General features: G+C 48.4%; 1 protein-coding gene across 4 annotated transcripts in view; it reads left to right on the forward strand.

Annotated features, from left to right (window-relative positions):
* RBM20 (RNA binding motif protein 20) overlaps window positions 1–21,662 on the forward strand; it is a 186,343-nt gene that overhangs the window by 131,048 nt on the left and 33,633 nt on the right. For 3 of the 4 annotated variants that reach the window (XM_032313100.1, XM_032313101.1, XM_032313104.1), the window contains exons 2-5: window positions 5,215–6,301; window positions 7,690–7,751; window positions 9,980–10,074; window positions 10,469–10,566. In XM_032313100.1, coding sequence (XP_032168991.1) covers window positions 5,215–6,301; window positions 7,690–7,751; window positions 9,980–10,074; window positions 10,469–10,566 — 1,342 coding nt within the window. The remainder of the gene's footprint in view (window positions 1–5,214; window positions 6,302–7,689; window positions 7,752–9,979; window positions 10,075–10,468; window positions 10,567–21,662) is intronic. The other variant, XM_032313102.1, reaches the window with a different exon arrangement.

Here is a 21,662-nt window from a genome sequence, read left to right on the forward strand (position 1 = left end):
CTAAGGATTTGCTGCCACCCAGCTGTGTGGCTCTGGGCACATCACTTTCTCTCCTTGTTGGGGTGGGTGGGGGGGTGCGAGAGGATGATTTGATCCCTAATTGATCCCTGCAGTTCAAAGATTTCCCAGGTTGCCACTCATCCATCTGGGTTAAAGAAAGCTGACTTTGAGAAGGAAGAAACGTCTGGGTTTTGCTGGCTTCTGGCAAGGTTCCCAGAGAATGTTGGGACAACCAGTCAGAAGGTCTGTGTTTCCTGGGCCCCCAGGGGGCAGAGTCTATACCAATAAGATCCAGCCAATACCCCCACACCCACCACTGCCTCTCTGAGACAAAGCCTCCCTTGCATCTGATTTTCTTGCTGGATTATATTAGTTTCTTATTGCTTCTGGAACCTAGTACCAGAACTTGAGGGGCTCACGAAAATGCAACTTTCTTATTTTATAGTTCTGGAAGTCGGAAATCCAAAATCAATCTCACTGAGGCAAAGTCAGGGTGTCAGCAGGGCTGATTCCTTCTCGAGACTTTAGGGGAAATTCATTTCCTTGACTTTTCTAGTTTCTGGAGAGTGCCTGCATTTCCTCGGCTCGTGGCCCCTTCCTCTCAGAGCCCCAGCATGGATTGAATCTGTTTTTGTCTCAGACCTCTGCTTCCGTCCCCATATCTTTTCTCTCTGACTCTGATCCTTCTGCCTCCATTTTTAAGGATGCTTGTGATGACATTGGGCCCACCCAGATAGTCCAGGATAATTTCTCCATCTCACGATCCTAAATTTAATCACATCTGCAAAGTCCTCTTTACCACGTACAGGTTCTGGGGATGAGGATTGGATCATCTTGGGAGGTGATCATTATTCAGCCTACCGTAGGGATTATTCGTTCAATTTCAAAACCTAGATTTGGGCACAGAGAAGGATGTATTGGAACTCCTGCTTTGGAATGGGGAATGGTAGATACTCTTTGAGGCAAGTGACTCTGTACCTGATTGGGGTTTGAGCCATATACAACAGAAAAATCCATTTGCTTCCTGGGTATATTTAGATTCTCCTTTTTGAACTGTTTAAGGGTTTTTATCCCCAGAGATGTCTACTCTCACGTGAGTGGTCCACATCTTAAAGCCTCCAGGTTCTTTTTTTTTTTTAAGATCTTATTTATTTATTTGACAGAGATCACAAGTAGGCAAAGAGGCAGGAAGAGAGAAAGGAGGAAGCAGGCTCCCCGCTGAGCAGAGAGCCCGATGTGGGGCTTGATCCCAGGACACCGGGATCATGACCTGAGCCGAAGGCAGAGGCTTTAACCCACTGAGCCACCCAGGTGCCCCGAAAGCCTCCAGGTTCTGATGAGCCACATCCACTATTTTCCTTCTTCATTCCCTTCACCAAGGTTACTGAGTGACTGCCAGGTAGGAGACAGCATGCCAGGATGATGGGAGAATCCCCACGTCACGCCCTGTTCCCTTGTGTACCTTATGTCCGGTAGAGGGAGAAAGGTACATAAGCAATTATTTTTAACACAAAGCAGGATGTGCTAAGTGGGGTAACAGTGACAAATGCAGGTGGCAGGAATACAAGAAGGCGACATTAGTTCTAACCCCTAGTGATCTCATAGTTTGAGGCTTAGAAATATGATTGCTATATGCACCTGACTTTGAGGTCTTTAACTCTGGTAGTCTAAGGATTTTAGGTCTTGCTTCCTCCCTCCCCCCTTATCCCATCTTCTGTCCCTCCCTCTTCCCCTCTCTCTCTCTCTCTTTCTCCTACCTTCCTTCCTTCCTTCTCTTTCTTTCTTTTAAATAGCATAATGTGTTCTCCTGTTTAAGGAGCTTTGTTTCGAAGGAGGCACCTAACTCTCATGATTGATGCAGAATCACTTCCACTCAAAGTTGGTGAAGGCCGGGGACGATATGAATTTGTGAGGCAAAGCAGACGTTGGGAAGAAAATCTAGTGAACCTTATTTCATTATTTCACGCTGCATCTGGACCCGTGAACTTCTATAACTTGCGCCGCGCTCGGGAGAGCGCCTGTTTCTCGTGGCTGACCTACAAACACCCAGCGAGGTTGGCTTTCCTTGGAAAGACAGCTCTTCCTTGCGTGTCCTTTCAGAGGTGAAGGGGAATCTCTTGCAAGAGCTCCTTCCAGCGCAGAACACAGTTTTAGAAAATACAGCTGACTTCGCTGGGGAAAAACAAAACCAATCATGCCATACCCTGGTCATGGAAACGAAGTTGGCACCTCATTATCGCCTTGTTAACAGGGACAGGCTGTGTAGCGGACAAACCTGGTAGGAAGGGTTGGCCCTGTGTGGGCAGGGTTTTGAGTTGAGGTTAATTGCTCTTCTAAATCTCAGCTACTTAATACTACACGAGTAGAAATCTATCATCAGACTCTTGACCATCCTCCTTTCCCTTCATACTCTCGCCTACGTAGACAATTAGTGCCTCCCTAGCTCTGCTGCTGCCATGATTGTGCTTGGGACACACTGGGCCACCAAGACTGGGCTGTAACCAGCACAACCGCCCAGAGGAGGAAAGGTTTGTAACCACCTGTAACTGTGACTCCCCCAGCGTCCCAGCATCTTAAAACACAGCCAAACTGTTCTGTTCTGGGAGCACAGAAGGGCTGCTGGCTGGGTGAAGGCAATGTCTCTTCGGTGACTTGTGGAAAAGCCTTGAATTCTCACAGAATGGGAAAGAATAATCCAAAGTCGTTTTTATCTGGCTTTGAACTGTGTTTTGCACTGATGGTTGAATGTTGGTGTGCCTGATGTTCTGAGAACTCACTTGAGACAAAGCAACGCAGCAGCCCACGGAGAGATGCTGTACTCAGGGAGGGCTGGGTATGAAGCCACATACCCAACCACTGGTGTCCCTTCTCTTCTTTTCAAAGCCCGGCTGGGGTTCGAATCCCACGCCTATATTCTGCAACAGTGAGTGTTCATAAGAAGGTCACCTCATCTTTCCGTGCTTTTGGTTCTTGCCTTGCGAGATGGGGTGAACATTTTCTCCCCAGTAGGACTGATGGAGAGATCAAAGGGGATGACATAGGCTGAGCACTGGTCACACAGGAGCATCGCCACTCAGTAAATGTTAGGCTCTCTCCTCCTTACGTTCCTGTCCACCAGGTACGCCACACCTCCTCCCTGCCACCCACTGTTCTCTCAGACCGATGCAAAATGCCTTCCTAAGCAGACGCTCTCTTTCCTAAAGCATCTCCAAAGTGGGAGAGCTGTGACATGCCCACACTTTCTGTGGCTCCCCTTTTTTCCTCACCGGGTCCACCCCCCGTCTCTCTCTTCTTTGTTTCATCAGACGTACTCTGTCCAGAGCCCATGACAGTGGACCCCTTGTCTGAAGGGTCCCAGCCGTGCAGTCTCTGCCCCAGACTCCCGTAAGCATGCTGAAGGCGGAGCCCGGGTTGTCCCTGGTAACCCCAGCTTCAAATGCTCAGTCTTACTCTGTTAACGTTACTGTGTCCTGGGAATTCCAGTTCATCGACATCCCAAACACATTTCCCCGATTACACCCGCTGCCCAGAAGGGGAGTTGAAGACCCAGAAACGACGGTCTTATCAAACAGCCCTGACAATAGTAGCCACATGTCCAGACTTTCTGGGGTCGTGCATCCTGTTTTTTGGTAGAGAAAACACCATAACCAACCAACACAGGTCAGACATGAAAGGCACATGTCAGATGGAACACAGCCACAGTAAGCTGCCGTGAGGGCCCACCACTGCCCACGACTTCAGGTTCAGACTTCACTTGGGATTTTTTTGGTTATTCCTTATGCTACTTGGATTTGAGAGTGGATTGAAGGGAGCTTGATTCCTGTTGCTTTTGGATGTGCAAGGAGGATCGGGATGAAAATGTGTTTGGCACAAATAGACACAGAATTTACTCTGCATGTGAATTTGTGAATTTGAAGCCTGCTCTTTTTTTTTTTTTCGCTTAACATATAGAGTCTATGGATTTGTTCATGTCACTAATTTGTTGTTGTTGTAAACAATGACCTTGCCAAATCCAAGATAGTAGCTCCTGTCGGCAATGGTAGGGTGGGGCATTTATTAGCATGTTGGAATGTTTCCTGTTTTAACCTTGGTGTTGGGTACATTTTTTTGCATGTTTTAAATATTATATAATAAAGTAGAAATTTGCATCAATTGTAAATGACTCCTTGACATTTTATTATGTAGATATATCATAATTTACTTTGTTTAAACCCCCTCCTAACCCCTGTTATAGGAAATTGGTAATTTTCAACTTTGGACTCTTAAATGATGTATTATTATTATTATTATTTTTTTAAAGATTTTATTTATTCATTTGACACAGAGAGATCACAAGTAGGCAGAGAGGCAGGCAGAGAGAGAGAGAGGAGGAAGCAGGCTCCCCGCAGAGCAGAGAACCCGATGCGGGACTCGATCCCAGGACCCTGAGATCATGACCTGAGCCGAAGGCAGCGGCTTAACCCACTGAGCCACCCAGGCGCCCAATGATGTAGTATTATTAAACCTCTTTAGGCATCAAGTTTTGTCTGCATTTTAGTTCATTTTCTTAGGACGGATTTACAGAATTGAATTACTAGGTTGGAGAGTGTAGCTGTGATGAGTAGTATTATCAGGCTCTCTTTTAACAAAGTTGCATGAGTTTAGACTAACACTAACAATGTGTCCACTCCACTTTGTCTTATCAATACCGAATGATTTACTAAGAAAAAGGTTTTTTTTGTTGTTTTTTTGCTATTTTGCTAGAGAAGATGTTTTTTTCTAATGATTTTAGCTTGTATCTCTGATTACCAGTGAGATTGACCATTCTGTCATAAAGTAATTTTTCTGTTAGAGTTTTTTTTTTTTTAAGATTTTATTTATTTATTTGACAGACAGTGATCACAAGTAGGCAGAGAGGCAGGAAGAGAGGGAGAGGGAAACACGCTCCCTGCCTAGCAGAGAGCCCAACAAGGGGCTCCATCCCAGGACCCTGGGATCATGACCTGAGCCAGAGCCAGAGGCTTTAACCCACTGAGCCACTCAGCTGCCCCCTCTATTGGTGTTTTAAACAAACTGGTATATGTGTGAGTACAGGTTTTCTGCAGACTTGCTGGTATGTGGGGGTCAGTGTGGGTGGGTTTTAGAGGATATGGGTAACCACGCGTAAGTGAGGAAAGAGCCCTTTGCCCCCTGATGAAAGCTGGCTGTTACATCTAGCCTTTTGTGTTTCTGCAGTGCCGCCAAGCTCCTGGACAAGAACCCGTTCTCGGTGGGTAACCCGAACCCTCTGCTTCCTTCACCTGCCAGCCTCCAACTGGCCCAGCTGCAAGCCCAGCTCACCCTCCACCGGCTGAAGCTGGCACAGACAGCTGTGACCAACAACACCGCAGCCGCCACAGTCCTGAACCAAGTCCTCTCCAAAGTGGCCATGTCCCAGCCTCTTTTCAACCAGCTGAGGCATCCGTCTGTGATCAGCGCCCCCCACAGCCACACTGGGGTGCCCCAACATGCTGCGACTGTGCCCAGTGCCCGGTTTCCATCTAATGCGATTGCCTTCTCGCCCCCCGGCCAGACACGAGGCCCGGGGCCCTCCGTGAACCTTCCCAGCCAACCCTCCAACACTGTGGTGATGCATCCTTTTGGTGGGGTCATGCCTCAGACCCCCGCCCAGCCAGCGGTCATCTTGGGCATTGGCAAGACAGGGCCTGCTCCTGCTGCGGCAGGATTCTACGAGTACGGCAAGGCCAGCGCCAGCCAGGCGTATGGCTCAGAAACAGACAGTCAGCCCGGCTTCCTGCCGGCCACGGCCTCTACCACAGGCAGCGTGACCTACGAAGGCCACTACAGCCACTCAGGGCAAGACGGCCAAGCTGCCTTTCCCAAGGACTTTTACAGACCCAGCTCCCAAGGGTCGCATGTGGCAGGTGGATTTGCGGCTGAGCAGGCCGGGGGCATGAAAGGCGAGGTAGGTCCGCTGCTTCAGGGTCCAAACAGCCAGTGGGAGAGCCCCCACGGATTCTCTGGCCAGAGCAAGCCCGATCTGACATCAGGCCCTAACCTGTGGCCTCCACCCCCCAGCCAGCCCTATGAGTTGTATGACCCTGAGGAGCCCACCCCAGACAGGACCCCGCCTTCCTTTGGGGGGCGGCTGAACAACAGCAAACAGGGTTTCAGCAGTGCCCGGCGGCGGGCCAAGGAGGAGCCGGCCCTGCTGTCCGTGAGGCCCCTGCAGGCTCACGAGCTGAATGACTTTCACGGTGTGGCCCCCCTGCACCTGCCCCACGTCTGTAGCATCTGTGACAAGAAGGTCTTTGATTTGAAGGTGAGTCCTCCGAGATGGCCCCGGGGAGCCACAGCTGGAGTCTGGGGGGCGGGGCTCACCCCCACAACCCAACGCTAGCCACTCAAAAGCTAGGAACGGTTCCACCTGGGGACTTGGTGGCAGGATTTTGCCATCAGTACTCTTGATCAAAATTAGAGATATTAGAACCCACATTTGTTTCAGAAATGTATTGGGACCACTCCCTTGCTTTAAGGCAAGTAAGAGATTCCTACGCAAGTTTATCGATGAGAAAGCTGCGGCCGAGTGGGGGTGACCGCACCCGCGTGACAGAGAAGGGACTCAGGAGCTGGTCTCCTTCCTCCTTGAGGAGGGCTCTTCCTCTGTGGTATGCTCAGAGTGTGTCGTACTGAGTGTGGAAGGGAAGGAAAATGCTGGCGGAATTTTGGATGAGGGCCAGAGAGCACGTCTCAGGTGAGACCGAGGGAGACGAGAGAGCCTCAGTGTCCCATCTGCAAGACGGAGATGGAGCCTCACGACCCTTCCCCATGGTCACAGGATGCTTTGGGTCCCCGTAAGCAAAGGTCTATTATAGTATAAATCCTCCCCCAAGGTGTATTAAAGATGCAGTGAAATAATCCAGAGCAATAAGAGCTAAAACAGCTAAAACAGCTAAATCTTTCCGTAGGCCAGCAGTAACTCTGTGAGGCAGAGACTATTATTATCTCATTTTGCAGAAAAGGAAACTGAGGCCCAGATAGAGGAAAGGACTTGTCCAGGGCCCCATAGCTAGAGAGTGGCCCAGGAGAGATTTGAACCTGGGTCTGGCGCTCCCAGAACCTGTGTCAGTTAAGCACTGGGCTGTGCATCCTGTCTTCTCCCACGAGGTCTGCAGAGCTTGATGATCCCTGGGTAGTGGGAGTCACGCCATGGTGTCCTTCTGCTTCGGTCACACTGTGCAAGTTCATTCCTTCAACTCAGCGGGTGGAGGGATTGTGGGGGGGTTGCTGGCCGACACCAGGAGGCGATGGCACATTTTGTCTTTCTTAAGCTTTGCAGCTCACTGTGAGTCCACCTGCCAGATTTCCCCAACCGGTCAGAGAAGTGGGTGGGGTCTCTCTGGGGGGCAAGGGGTTGGGGTGGAAGGTGGGACGTGCCATGGGACCAAGGGTCCCAGAGGAGGGCCTCTGGCTTGGGATTCTGGGCTCCTGTCCAAGATGGGTGCTGGATATGCGGGTCTGGTTGATGGCGTGGCGGCTGGACAGATGGGAAGGCGGTGTGGGGAGGAGCCCAGGAGGGAGGGGGTTGGCGCGGTTGGTCTGGTTGCTGGGCTGCGAGCCCCCTAGCCTGATGGGGACACCTGTACTCATCCCTTTCCTTCTCTTGGACTCAGTTCTACTTCGGTCACTTTTCCTTTCCTTCTGGTCTAGGACTGGGAGCTGCATGTGAAAGGGAAGCTCCATGCTCAGAAATGCCTGGTCTTCTCTGAAAAGTGAGTGCTGGCCAGGACAGCAGGTGCCTGCACACGCTTCGCAAATGTTCCTGGAGCACCTACGCCATGTTCTGTTCTAGGCGCTGGGGAAGCAGCAGAGAACAAAATGGGCAACACCCCTGTCCTCAAGGAGCTTATGCTTAACGGGGCGGGGGGCGGGGACAGACGGTAAAATAAACAAGTGACTTACATAGCATCCCTGGTGGCAAATGTTAAGCTGAAGGAAGCATGTGTGTGCACACATGTGCCCTCGTGGGGGCTGGTCCTTGCCTTTACATAGGGTGTTTGGGGAAAGGCTTCTCTGAGGAGACCTCAGGAGGGGTTGGAATGAGCCCAGGGCTGTCTGATGGATGGGTACTCCTGGGGCAGAGGAAACAGCAAGTCTGAAGGTCCTGGTGTGGCCCTGGGATGCTCAGGTGACATCAGTATGACGAACGTGGACTGCTGGGGTGAGGAGGCAGGGAAGGTGGCGGGCCCACATTTGAGCTCCTGGGCTTCTTGTGAGGACTCCATTCTGCTCTGCGAGTGACTGGATTACTGGAGAGCCGAACAGAGGAGCGATGCTCTCTGGCTCCAGCAGGCAGGACCCGGGCTGCTGGGCTGAGAATAGGCAGGGGCGGGTCAAGGACGGAGCAGTACCCAGAGGGCTGGGGCCATCCAGGTGGAGAAGGCGGCATATGGCCAGGGATGTGAACAGCAGAGTCACCTTGAATGTTTTGAACAAAGTACATCGGAAAGGCTTCCCTTTCTTATTCGCAGTAGCCAGTGGGTGGAAGCAGCCCAAAAGTCCACCGACAGATGAAGAGATTAACAAAATGAGGTCTGTGCACACGTTGGAATACTTTTCAGCCTTGGAGAAAGGACCTCTGACCCATGTGACAGCATGGCCGAACCCGTGGACATTGTGCTCAGTGAAGGAACCCAGTCATAAAAGGACAAATACTGGATGATTCCCCTTACAAGAGGTAGCTCGAGGAGTCAGGTTCACAGAGACAGAAAGCAGAAAAAGTAGAATGGTGGTTGCCAGGGGCTTAAGGGGAAGTGGGTGTTTGTTTTTAATGGGGGCAGCTTCCATTTTGCAAGACGTAGAGTTCTGGAGATGGGGGGTGGTGATGGTCGCACAACAAGGTAAATGTGCTTAATGCCACTGACCTGTACACTTAGAAATGGTTAGGGTGGTAAATTTTGTGTTATGTATATTTTACCATAATTTTAAAAATAATTTTATAAGGATCTCCGTTTTCTGGCTCCTTCCTTTTTTATTGTGTTAAAATTCCCTTAAGAGTCATCATTTTAATCATTCTATTGTATATTTTTAATTAAGTAATTAATTAATTAAATTAGTATGCTCCACGGCCAGCATGGAGCCCAGTGTGTGGCTCGAACTCATGACCCTGAGATTAAGACCTGAGCTGAAATCAAGAGTCGGATGCTTAACCGACTGAGCCACTTAGAAGGTCCCGTTTTAACCATTTTAAAGTGTGCAAATGAGTGGTATTTAGCAGATTCATAAAGTTGTGCAAGTATTGTCATTATGTAGTTCCTGAACATTTTCATCACCCCAAGCCCTATGCCCATTAAGTAGTCATTCCCTTTCCCCCTCCCTTGTAGTCCCTGGCACCACTAACCTGCTTTCTGTCTCTGTGGATTTGCCTCTTCCAGACATTTCATACAAATGGAATCATTTTTTTTAAAGATTTTATTTATTTATTTGATAGACAGAGATTACAAGTAGTCAGAGAGGCAAGCAGAGAGAGAGGGGGAAGCAGGTTCCCTGCTGAGCAGAGAGCCGTGGGGCTTGATCCCAGGACACTGGGATCATGACCTGAGCTGAAAGCAGAGGCTTTAACCCACTGAGCCACCCAGGAGTCCCTAAATGGAATCATTTAATGTATGGCCTTTTATTACTGACTTTTTTCACTTAGCAAAATATTTTCAGGGTTCACCTGTGGTGTAGCCTATATAACCTCTTTATGCCTGAATAATATTCCATTGTAAGTATGTACCACATGTTGTTTATGTGTTCATCTTTTGGTCTATATTTGGGTTGTTTTTACCTTTTGGCTATTGTGAATAGTGCCACTATGAACATTCGTGTACAAGTTTTTGTTTGAATCTTGGTTTTTGACTATTTGGGGCCTATGGCTAGGAATGGAATTTCTGGGTCATACGGTAATTCTTCATTTTACTTATTGAGTTCCTGGTTCCCTTTTCCCACCCCTCTCCAGTGCTGGTATCCGGTGTATACTTGGTTCAGCAGAGGGAACGCTGTGTTCCTCTCCCAACAGCGCAGCTGTTTATAACCCTGCTGGGAACTCTGAAGGTGAGTAAGGCTCTTCAGGTCAGCAGTGTGAAGCAGAAACTAGCTTCCTAAAGACTTAGGATGTCCTGTCTTTAATAACTAGACTTCCCTGCCGATGTGCCCTATCCTTCCCTGCCTCCCATCTGTGTGTGTGTGTGTGTGTGTGTGTGTGTGTGTGTCTGTGTAGCAAAAAGATCCCAAGACACTAAAATGTATTGGCCTACTGTCTAGGCTCTTACAGACATAAGGCTTTGTTGGTTATCAACATGCCCAGGGGTAAAAATTATACCAATCACTAAGCAATATATTAAGAGAATATTTTAATTTTTTTCTTCTGATTTATGTCCTTATAATGACTTTTGAAGGTAAAGTAAACGACTAGGATTTCACACAGTTGGTATAATTTATCATTTAGATTATGCCTCAAATCTTGGATCATCATATACAGCCATTCCAGCAAGGTCATTTGCTCAGGCAAATCCCGCATTTCCTTCGGCTGCCCCTGGGACAAATGTGAGTACAGAAGCATTTTCTCCATTGTCATTGTCATTGTCAAGGCATTTGTATCACCCGGCTCTGCCGGGGTGTAGAGGTTCACAGAGGAAGCTGGGATGAAGCTGGCGCATTGTGTCGTGCAGGAAAACATGTCCCTTGGGCAGAGGCTGACAGCTGTTTAATTCAGCTAGTATTGAAACACGTAGATAAAAAAAACCAACATACATCATTAAAATCAAAAGCAGGCCTAGACTTTCTCGCGTTCGACATTGGTTTAGTGAGGGAGGAAAAAGGATGGAGCTTTTGTCTATGTGTGTGTTTTTAAGACTTTTTGATATTTTATTCAAGTTGGTTATTTCCTATGAGTGGGTAATTCTGGAAGTTGAACCCGAAAGAGAAACTGTTTGAAAGTAAGGACTGTGCAGTCATGGTATTTGTTGGCCCTTTGAGGAAGTAATTGCTTCTGTGAAGTCCTTTGTTTTGGGGTGTGTTCTCGTTCCTCTCTCTCTACAGCCTGCTCTTCGGTCCCCCAAAGCTTCTTTCCTCCTTTTCCCACTGATGGTGACAGTTTCCTCTCCCTCTTGGTTTTGCTGTTTGCCCACACATGTAGCCTCTCCCCGCTCCTCGCCCCCAGGCTGTCGGGCACCTCCTCTCCTAGAACACACGGAAGGAGGTGGGAGGCCCAGAACCAGACCTTCTGTAAAACAGGATGTGTGTGGCTGGACCCTGCCAGAGGCTCGTGTCCGTGTGTCTGTGGCCAGGCCTGTATTTCTTCCACTTTGTGGTGTGAACAGCTGTAGCCACTTTCTCTCCTCTCCTGCGGCCCCCGAGCACCAGCTCCCAAGAGCTGTCCCTTGCGCGCTGCTTCGGGGTGTTCATGCAAAGCTTCGGGTGGGCAAGCTGAGAAGTGTCGGTGTTAGGCCCTGGGGAATGAGTGCATGGGGAGGCCTGCCTGGGCACAGATTTCTATGTGTCTGTGTCTGTGATGTTTAACAGGAGAAGCGCTCCAAGAGGGAGCTCTGGGCTCACAGCCCATGCACGTTTCGGTGAAAGAGAATTTTGTGGTTTCCCTCTCTGCCCTCTCCATGCTGAGGGCCACGCCGGGTCAGTGCAACTTTGGGTCAGTCCCAGGAGAGCAGAATGGCAGGGTTCAGTGAGGAGACCTGTCCTTTGTCTTTGACCTTGGGTCTGGATGGGGGTGTGGGCAGTTCCAGCACCACCGCCATGGCGGGGCCTGTTTCCCACTGTGGATCGCAAAGGCATGTTTGTGTCCACAACCCTGGTCTGAGATCTTAGCACCAGGAGAAAGGGACGGTGCCCAGATTGGGGAGGCTGGATTAGGTGGCAGATGGGCCAGGTGGCTGGGCAGAGAAAGGGAGCTGGTATCCCCTGAGCCCCTTTATAAAGGGGAAGAGGCTGAGTGGTAGAGGAGAAGCGAAAGCAGGAGGACCCCGCCCCACTCTCCAGCGCTGATCAGTGTCCCGGAAGCCCTCTTCTGTGGATGTGGAGCCAAGAGACCTAAGGTCGAGCCCTAGTCTGGAGCCCACCAGGTAAGGGGGCTGCCTGCAAGTCACTTTATTGCGCTGAGGCTCTGTTTCCTTAAATGGAAGACATCACCCCACTAATCATGACTTTCCAAAGTAAAAGTGTCATTTTTATCCAGCTTGTGAAATTGATCATTTTGATGATGTCGCAAATCCTGGAACATCCACACCCTCCGAGTGGTCTCCTGGTGGGTGGTCAGAGCCGGGTGGTGGGAGCGAGGCTGCACCGAGACCAGAGCTGTCATGGGGAATCATGCATGACTGGGAAGGACAGTGGTGTGTGAATTGTGCATGCATAATAAGTGCCAAGGGCTGTGACTGAGCAACTAGTTCCTTTGAACCCCTTGTGGGGAACCTATCCCGTCCAAGGCCGCGCAGTCACGTGACTGACCCAGGGCCGATGGCTAGCCTGGGGAGAAGCCCCGTGACCTTGAGCAAGTCCCAGTAGCAGCATACCTCCCTCCCGTGCAGATCTACATGGTAATTCCTGTGGTCGTGTCTGCCCCTTCTGAGGGATGTTGCCAGGCTCCCATGAAAGCACTCTACTTACGTGTGCGGTGGGCACAAGCAATCTGATGATTCGTGTTGATAATGACTTGTGTTGATAATGATTCATGATAATTTGTGTCAGTTACTGGAAGCTCTGAGTGCTGCTTCCTCCAAATGGCTGGAGAGGAGAGTTCATCTGGCTTGAGCCTGAGGAGGGGCCGCACAAGGAATGCTTTGCTTTCTGCACTGGCACCCCGCAGAAGATGAGGGCCCCAGACATTGATTTGCGGGCTCACAACGCTGACTGTAGCTAACATTCATATAGTGCTTAACAGGTTCTTAGCATTTTCACATGTATTCGCTCATTTAATCCTCCAGACAACCCTGTGAGGTAAGGAAACTGAGGCACAGAGGGACTAAGTGCTTTGCAGAAAGTCACACAGCTGATAAGTGGAAGTGTTGGGATTTGGCCTGGCTCTAGAAGCCTCTGTTGTGGCCACTGAGCCCTGCTGCCCATCCTTGAGGGTCTCTGAGTTCTCTTCCTTGTTATGCTTCTTCTTTACTGAGCCCTTTCCTCCCCCCCTCCTCTCGCCCTCCCCAACCCCACCTACTTACACACCACATGCTGCTTAGGGGGATCTGAAGCTGCCTTGGGGATGGTAAGGACATCTTGGGCCTCAGCCAGCCATCAGCCATGGAGCAAGGTGAGGAGGCCAGTGGGACTTGGCACCTGAATTCTTTTACGCTCTGACAGTGTCCCCCAAGGTGAGCTGAGATGTTTGGAGGCGTTTCCACAGATCCAGTGGACAGGGAGGGGCACCACTAGACCGGTCTTATTGTTATGAGTTCAGTGAGGTCTTATTGGTCACATGAGCCTTCCCAAGGACATCTGGGGGACAAGGGCAAAGCCTGCCCCAACCAGTCTCTGTATCATCAGTGCCTGGATGGTCACATTCTTCTGTCAGATTGTGGTCCATCAAATGCAAGTGAGTCTGTCTGGAAAACTGGAAATACACAAATACTGACTTTTGAAGAGAAGCCGAGAAATCAAGAGCTGATACATCCACTACGGAAAGAGACTTTGCAAGACTCCTTTAAGCAGCAGGAGTGTCCCTCAGAGAAATGACTGATTGTCAATTCTGCTTACAAACACTGACCTCCAAAGATAAGCAGATACATCAAGGGGTGATTACTCTGTTACCAAAAGACACCTGGTGAGGCTTAAGGAATGCCCAGTGGGCTCCTTTTGCATATACATTTCTCTTATTTTTTATTTTATTTTTTTGCTTACATAATTTATACTTAGGGAAAACTCAAACAGAAAAGAACTATTTCATGAAGACAGGGATATTCCTCCATTATCCCTCGCCTGCCAAGCCCTCACATAGAACCTATAAAAGCGTTGATGCATTTTTCCTCCAGAAATGTTTTCTGGTCCTGTGCCAGGGCTTTTTCAAGCCCATTCCACTTACATACAGCTTTTCAGAAGCACATTTGGTTGAGTAAAACCAGAAGCAGCCAGAACCCCACCATTGTAATATTGCTGTTACTCGAGGAGCAGAGAGCGATTGCTTCTCTAACTCCCTGCCTTTAAGCAGGAAAGCAAAGCGACTCAGTGCTCTGGGAATCAATGGGCTTTCAGGAAGTCTCGGCACCACTACAAAATCTAAAAGGGCTGAACAACCCATCTACCACTTGCACCAAGTCCAGGCTGGGCTGAATGGACGCTTGGGTCAGCGGTCACCTCCGTGGGAGTGTGATCCTTTCATTTCCGTGTTTATTGTTGGCAGAGACGGGACACCGAACTGATGGTGTTCTGGGTTTGCTGGTGTTGGGCGGGGGTGGTGGTGATTTGTGCCTGTCCCTCCCACCCCGGGGTCCCAGGAGAGGGGTATTCACTTTCACTTAAGCTTTTGCCATTTGACAGAGGAGAGGCACTTTATCCTTGGCTGCCTGAGTCGTCATAAACAGAGTAATCAGGTTTCTGGAAGGGGCCATTGGGGCCTTCTCGGGCTGTAAATAGTTTCCTTGTGCTTGTCCAAGATGCACTGAGCTTGCTGGCGGTCTCCATGAAATGGCATTGCCATCTTCCCCGCCTCCTTGGAGTTTATGCGGTGCCGGTGCTGCCCATGGGCTCTCCTGGCCCGGGGTGGGGGCCAGACATCTTTCTCGGGCTTTCTTTCTCCCTGGGACCCTGCCCACCAGAAAACTTGTATAAGGAGGGAAACAGAGGCATAGAGAAATACACGTGTTTGTGGAAGGCCAGAGGTTTAAGTTGCTCTTTGGATGGCTGGCAGTTCCAGAACTTCTGTCTGTCTGCTGTGGCCTTCCTGGTCCATGGCACAGATCACCTCGATCTCCTGAGTTACAGAGAGCGTGAAGAGAGGGAGCTGATGAGGCAGAAGATACCTGCCCCTCCCCCGCCCTCCCAGCTCTGTCATTGCTCTGGTGCCCTGGGTGGTGGCCACCTTGTGCATTTTCAAAGCAAGCAAAGAAGGAGGAGGGAAACAGGATACTTGAGTGGCTTCTGTTTTCTGGGGTGTTTTTCCTTTTCTTTTTACAAATCTTAAATGTTTCTTCTTGTTGCAAAAGTAGTACAAACATGGTATAAAAAAATCCAAACAGAAACAGAAATATAAAATAGAGAAAGTCCTCCTCTATAGGGAAAACTGACAATAAATGTCTTAGACCGTTTAGCTAGTGTACATGTGTATGTTTAATTAGAAAAATTATATATTTTTGCAAACATCAGAAAATGCCACAGAATATCGTGCAGCTTGGTTTTTTCAATACATGGTGTCTAGACATCTTTCCATAGCTAAATGTAAAACCTATCTTATGCTGTAAACGTAAAACCCTATCTTATGCTGGAATGCCATCTCCTGAATGCATTTACCTTGATTCATCAAGTCTGCGAATGGCCAATTTTTCAGCAAGACCAGAGTTGGGATCGCAAATCAACCACTGTTGAGTTGCCCACATTTAGTGTCTCCTAGCAGCATCACTGTGTAAGATTCCACGACTTCAGAGTTTACAGGGATATTCAAGTTACTTGGCAGGTGAACCATGCAAGACCTCTAAAGTAAATGTACTTTAAGTCAAAGCTAGTATGCTTTATAAAACATATGGAAGTGTCAATAAAGATATCAGTGTCTACCCTCCAAGTTAAGCCAGCCACATCCTTAGCTATGCAACCCGTGCCCATTTGCTATCTGCAAAATATGTTCAAAGTCCACACCATGAGGAATAAATATTTGCCCTGTGTCTGTTCTCATGTGTGTTTAGCCCCAAACCAGAGACTGAGCCACGTGAAATTAGGTCACACCTGAAGGAGATTAGGCTGGAACACAGAAATTGTTTATTGAAGATCCAGTCAACACTTGGTCACCCTAGGAAGGACTTAGAGACACTGCTGTCACTCAGCAGGCCCATCGCTTAAGCCACATTTTTATTGCAACCTTGGAAGTTATTGAACTGAGTCTCTTCTTTGAACTCATCTATGAAGCCTGTTCCCGCCTGCATCAAGGGGCATGGAAAGGTCTCAGAAAGTCCCTACACAATCTGTTTGCTGCTTTCACATTTCCATCTGCTTCTAAAAGCTGCAGTGAGTTCAGAGGTCTGGGACCCTGCCACGTGAACCATTAGAAGCAGCATTTGGTTTTGAGTACATGACTCTAGCATGTGAAAATGGCCAGCCCGGGCCCCTGATTGCACATGGGGACATTCCATGTCTCAGCTGGCTCGCAGGCCGACTGAAGTGTCCCCCAGACTGGGAAAGGATGACTGTCCCTTTAGGTTAGTAGTCAGGACTTTGGTTACAACCCGTGACACCTTAGCTCTCTTGGAAACTTGACTTTGGGCTGACAGTTACAGATGCACCTGTCACATGTGTGCCTTCCAGGCAGAACCGCGGGCGGGACATCAACACAGTCCATCAACACCTCACATCAAAAATCCAAGTTGGCGGGACGCCTGGGTGGCTCAGTTGGTTAAGCAGCTGCCTTCGGCTCAGGTCACGATCCCAGCATCCTGGGATCGAGTCCCGCATCGGGCTCCTTGCTCCGCGGGGAGCCTGCTTCTCCCTCTGACTCTGCCTTCCATTCTATCTGCCTGTGCTCACTCTCGCTCGCTCTCTCTCTGACAAATAAATTAAAAAAAAAAAAATCCAAGTTGGCGAAGTCTTAAGCAACTCTCTCTAAACCCATCTACTCTTCTGCCCCAGAGCACATGTATACCTAATACACATCTTTTAAAGTGTAGTTTTTGTAACTTTTACTTTTAATATGATTCAAATGACAGAAAAGTTGCCATAAGGTATATCTTTTACCCAGATTCACTATTCCTTTACATTTTGACCTGTTTATCATTCCCTCCCTCTCTCTCTCTCCCTTCTGTTCATCTGTTTTAATGTCTATCCATCCATCCGTCTTATCATTTATGCATGTTTTCTTGAACACTGGAGACATTGTACCTCTTTACCCCTAACTACATCAGCATGAATTTCTTAAGAACACGGATTTTTCTCTTACACAATCATAGTGTGGTTGCATTTTCTTCTCAGTCGGGAGGGGAGCATCACAGCATATACTTCAACTGTTGGGGGAAGGAAAGAGACTCACATGCTTTAAGGACCCTGCTGGATGCTAGGCATTGCACCAAGGCAATTTACATACTTTGTAGCAGTTTTGTCTTCTAACAGGCCGGGAATCAGTTTTCATTTTCCCTGTTTTATAGATAAGCAAACTCCAGCCTGGAGAAATTCAAAAACTTCCCTGGGGTTAGTCACTGGGGAGTAGACGCAGATCCAGCTGTGTCTGATGCTCTCACTGCCCTAGCACTGGTCCCTGGAGACCTTGAGGCCCAGACGTGGTGTGTGTCTGTCCTCAGAGAGGCGCCAGACCTGCCTCTTTTGTTCGTCTCAGTGGATCGTCTCAACTCTTCAAGGCGCTGCAGACTCAGTCACTCAGGGAATGCCAGGGCTCTTCAGCAAGGTGCTCACTGCTTGCAGCTTGTCTTCAGTGCTGTGAAGATGAGAACGCCCCCAACACAGGCATGTCTGCAAGATGAACGCGTCTGTGAACGTGCACCTGCTGGAGCCAGCTGATCACATAGTGGGGGTGGGGAGCAGGCGGCAAAAACATGGCATTCCCTGGGACGGGGAGTAGGTTTAGACCAGCACTGTTGGAGAAGGTTATCATTGTCCTAGATCCTCGGATTTAGCTGGGCCAGTCTTCTGGGAGGAGTGGAATTATAGAACTTAGAGCCGCACAAACAGAGATATTTCACATCTGGAAAGGACTCTGGACGTATAGGCTACCTCCCTCGTTCCAGACATTGGGAAACTGAGGCTCAGAGAGGAAAATGAGTTTTTCCCTGTCATGCACCCACCCAGTGGCCAGGCTGGGACTTGGATCCACGCCCCCTGTCTTCTGCTACATCTGGAAGCCCCACGCTGCTTACAGCCCGACCCCTTCATCATTGACTCCTACCTATCTCACGAAGCCACAGCCCTGTGTTCCATGTTTGGAAAACTACTGTATCTGCCAAAGAAAGTACTTATATTAGTGAGTAATTAACTAGTTACCCATTTTTATTAATCAAAACCACATTTCATCAGCTTAAGATCTAACAGGGTTACCATATTGATAAAGAGACTCAACTCAGGTTTTTTAAGTGTCAAAAATTGGGGTGCCTGGGTGGCTCTGTCATTAGGCGTCTGCATTCTGCTCAGGTCATGATCCTGGGGTCCTGGGATCGAGCCCCACATTGCAATCCCCACTCAGCGGGAAGCCTGCTTCTTCCTCTCCCATTCCCCCTGCTTGTGTTCCCTCTCTCACTGTGTCTCTCTCTTTCAAATAAATAAACGAAATCTTTAAAAAAAATTTTTTTTAAATAAATAAATGCCCCAAATCATGACTCTCCCTTGAAATACTATTACCTTCAAAGACCCGTAAGGACACATTAGAGAACCCAGGTTGGGAATTAGCGTACAACATCATGGTGTGTGCTCAAAGGGACTCAGGGTCCGTCTGTGTCCCCAGTAGACAAATTTTACTCTAGCTGCTCACCGGGAGACCTCATTCTTTCTACCTCTTCCCTTCCCACGCCCCTCTCTCTCTCCTTTGCTGCCTCATTGTTCCTATCTGCCATAAGGCATAAAGCAAATAATAGCCACGTTTATACAGACAGTCTCAAGAATAGATTAGAACGATTATGCCTATAACTAGACACCTGTTATGAGTCAAATATGATTTTGAACCTAATTGAGTTTAATGAAAAGGTGTTTTAGATCAATGGCAGAAAAGAACATAGACCAACCTATAAATCAAATATTTACTAAAGAATATAACACATAAAAAGGTGTTTTTTTTTTTTTTTCTTTCCCCTAACCAGATAGGGTTTCTCACTTGGCCCTGAAACCAGACACAAACAAACCATTAACACAGAGATTTGCAAGATTTTTCAGTCCTCAAGATGTTCATTTCATGGGTCACTTTGGAAAATGAGAATTGGAAGTAAACTGGTCGGAGTAAAGATGCTGCTAGTGGTCACTGGCGGGCCTCGGCCTCCACCTGGAGTCAATCTATTGTAGACCCGCCTTTTTGGGAGAAGAAAGTACTCATGAAATGTATTTTTAAAACCTGAGTGTAAACCGTAACTGAGACCCAGTCATTTAAGGACCTAACAATGTCCACAGCATGAATTCCTCTTGCACTGTGGTGACTGGCCGCTGAGGAAGTGCTTGCTCTAGGAGGCCTAGTCCTTGGGACGCCTGGGTGGCTCAGTTGGTTAAGCAGCTGCCTTCGGCTCAGGTCATGATCCCAGCGTCCTGGGATCGAGTCCACATCGGGCTCCTTGCTCGGCAGGGAGCCTGCTTCTCCCTCTGACTCTGCCTTCCACTCTGTCTGCCTGTGCTCGCTCTCGCTCGCTCTCTCTCTGACAAATAAAAAAAAAAAAAAAATAGGAGGCCTAGTCCACTGAGCAGCAGCTCGGGTACAAGGCTTGTGAGCTGCTCTTCCAACGTGGAGGAGACAATGACAGAGGGGCCGGCCTTCATGCTGGTCACTAGACAACTGGACAGGCAAGGAGCAGGAGTGGCCCAGAACGACCCTGTGGTTCTGTGTGTCTGCCCTGTCATCAGAGCACGAGTTAGCCCAGGCTGACCACAGCAGAGTCACATGGGGCAGAAACATGCTTGTTTGGAGGGGGGCGGGCAGAGCACCCAGCTCAGCCTGCCTGGTGATAAACTCTGAGGACCAGCCACATTACCCTGCCTCGGCTCTCAGCTGGGTCTGTGGTCTTTGTGCAGACCGCTCACCCTAAGGGAGAAGCAAAGGTCCCGCATCTTTGTGGTCATTCTGGAGAAGAGTTCAGCTCTTGTTAGCCAGGCTCAGACTCAAGTCTCATCACATACGAAGAACTCTGTTTGCACTCAGTGGAGTCGCAGGGATGTTCTGGGAGCTGCCTGGGCCAGACGCTCAATCCCATTCCTCTTTGGGAAAGTGCTTGACCTCTGGACATAGTGGAGGGGGAGGTCTGCAAGGGGCACTTGGGTTTCTCCAATTCAGGGCTGAGCCATGAAAGGAAATTCTTACTGACTCTATTTGTCCTCAGCCCAGATGAGACAAATGAGGGTGTTTTGTGATAGAATTACCCAAATATTAGCCCTTGCGAGGGATGAGACCCACATCAAATGTAATTAGATGTTGAAGTTCTCTTTATCATAGAATATGGTGATTATGCAAATGTGGGCTATGCTATTAGACCATGTTTCAGGTCTGGAAAATTGCATCCTTCTCTTCAAAACTGGATTGGCATCTGGTTACTCATTCTCCAACCTCCCAGAGACTCCCAGGCTGATTAAGGTTTGCACAGACCAAACAGACGCACTTCCTCCCTCCCGAAGCTTTGATTATGTCCCCTTCTTGGCTTCCAAACTGTGTTCCTCAGAGGTCCTTGGGGCTGCTGGCTGGTGGTGGTGGCAGGGGGCCCGAGCCCCAGGTTTGCCTAGCCCAGCTCCTCTTATTTGTGGAATATATTGGGCTGGTGAGCAAGCCTGTATTTGCGGAAAGGATTCAAGCCTAACACCGTTGTGAAAGCCACCACCCTAAACCATGCGTTGTTGTCACGGATGTCTATATATAAGGTTCCCACAAATCCTTGCTGTGCTCTTTTTTCTGTGGTCACACAATACGAGGTATATAAGAAAAATGTTAAAAAACCTCTCTCCTCTTACTCCTTTCGAGTTCAGCTCTTTGACGATAACTAGTGTTGACAAGTTGCTGGGTACCCTCCCCTGCCTGCCTTTCTCTGTCTGTGCTGATAGCCTTGAAAAATTTTTCATTATGAAAAATTTCAAATGTGCAGAACAGGACAGACTAGTATAAAATCAACCCCAAGTTCCAACAGCGATCAAAACTTTACACTTGTTTGATGTATCTCTTTCTCACATATAGATTTTTTTTTTTAAACAAAAAAGGCATTGGCCTGGATGCCAATTCAATTACCCTCCTTTTGTTTTGTTTAACAAAAAAAGGCATGTGCTGTCTGGCAGCTTGTTTTGTTGCTGAACTGTCTTTAAAATTATTCCTTATCAGCTCACTTACCTCTGCCTTTTAATGGCTCTGTCATCTTCCGTTATCTGCTTGAACCATCATTTACTCAAACATTCCCCTATTCTCAGACATCCAGGCTGTTTCCAGAATATTACCCCACCTTATAAATAACTGCAGTGTCCTTGAACATAGATGTTTATATATTGGTGCATTTATTTCTGTAGGAGAGATTTCCAAAAGTGGGATGGCAAGATCCTGGGCTATCTGTACTTCAAGTTTTATTAAATATTGCTCAAGTGTATTCTCAAGAGGTCATAGCGTGTAACCTGCCCCCAGTGACCCAGGGATAAGCCCATGTGTTCACATCTCTGGCAGTTCTGGATGTGATTGCTCATTAAAATGTTGGAAATCTTTCCTGTAACAGGGTGGCATAAAATTGATATTTTATACATATCTGGGAATGGTTTCTTTTTCTGCATTAATTTCATATTATCCTTTTGCAATCACTATTGGGGGGAAGATGGTC

This window comes from Mustela erminea, chromosome 14 (assembly GCF_009829155.1).
Source record: "Mustela erminea isolate mMusErm1 chromosome 14, mMusErm1.Pri, whole genome shotgun sequence".
Taxonomy (NCBI): domain Eukaryota; kingdom Metazoa; phylum Chordata; class Mammalia; order Carnivora; family Mustelidae; genus Mustela; species Mustela erminea.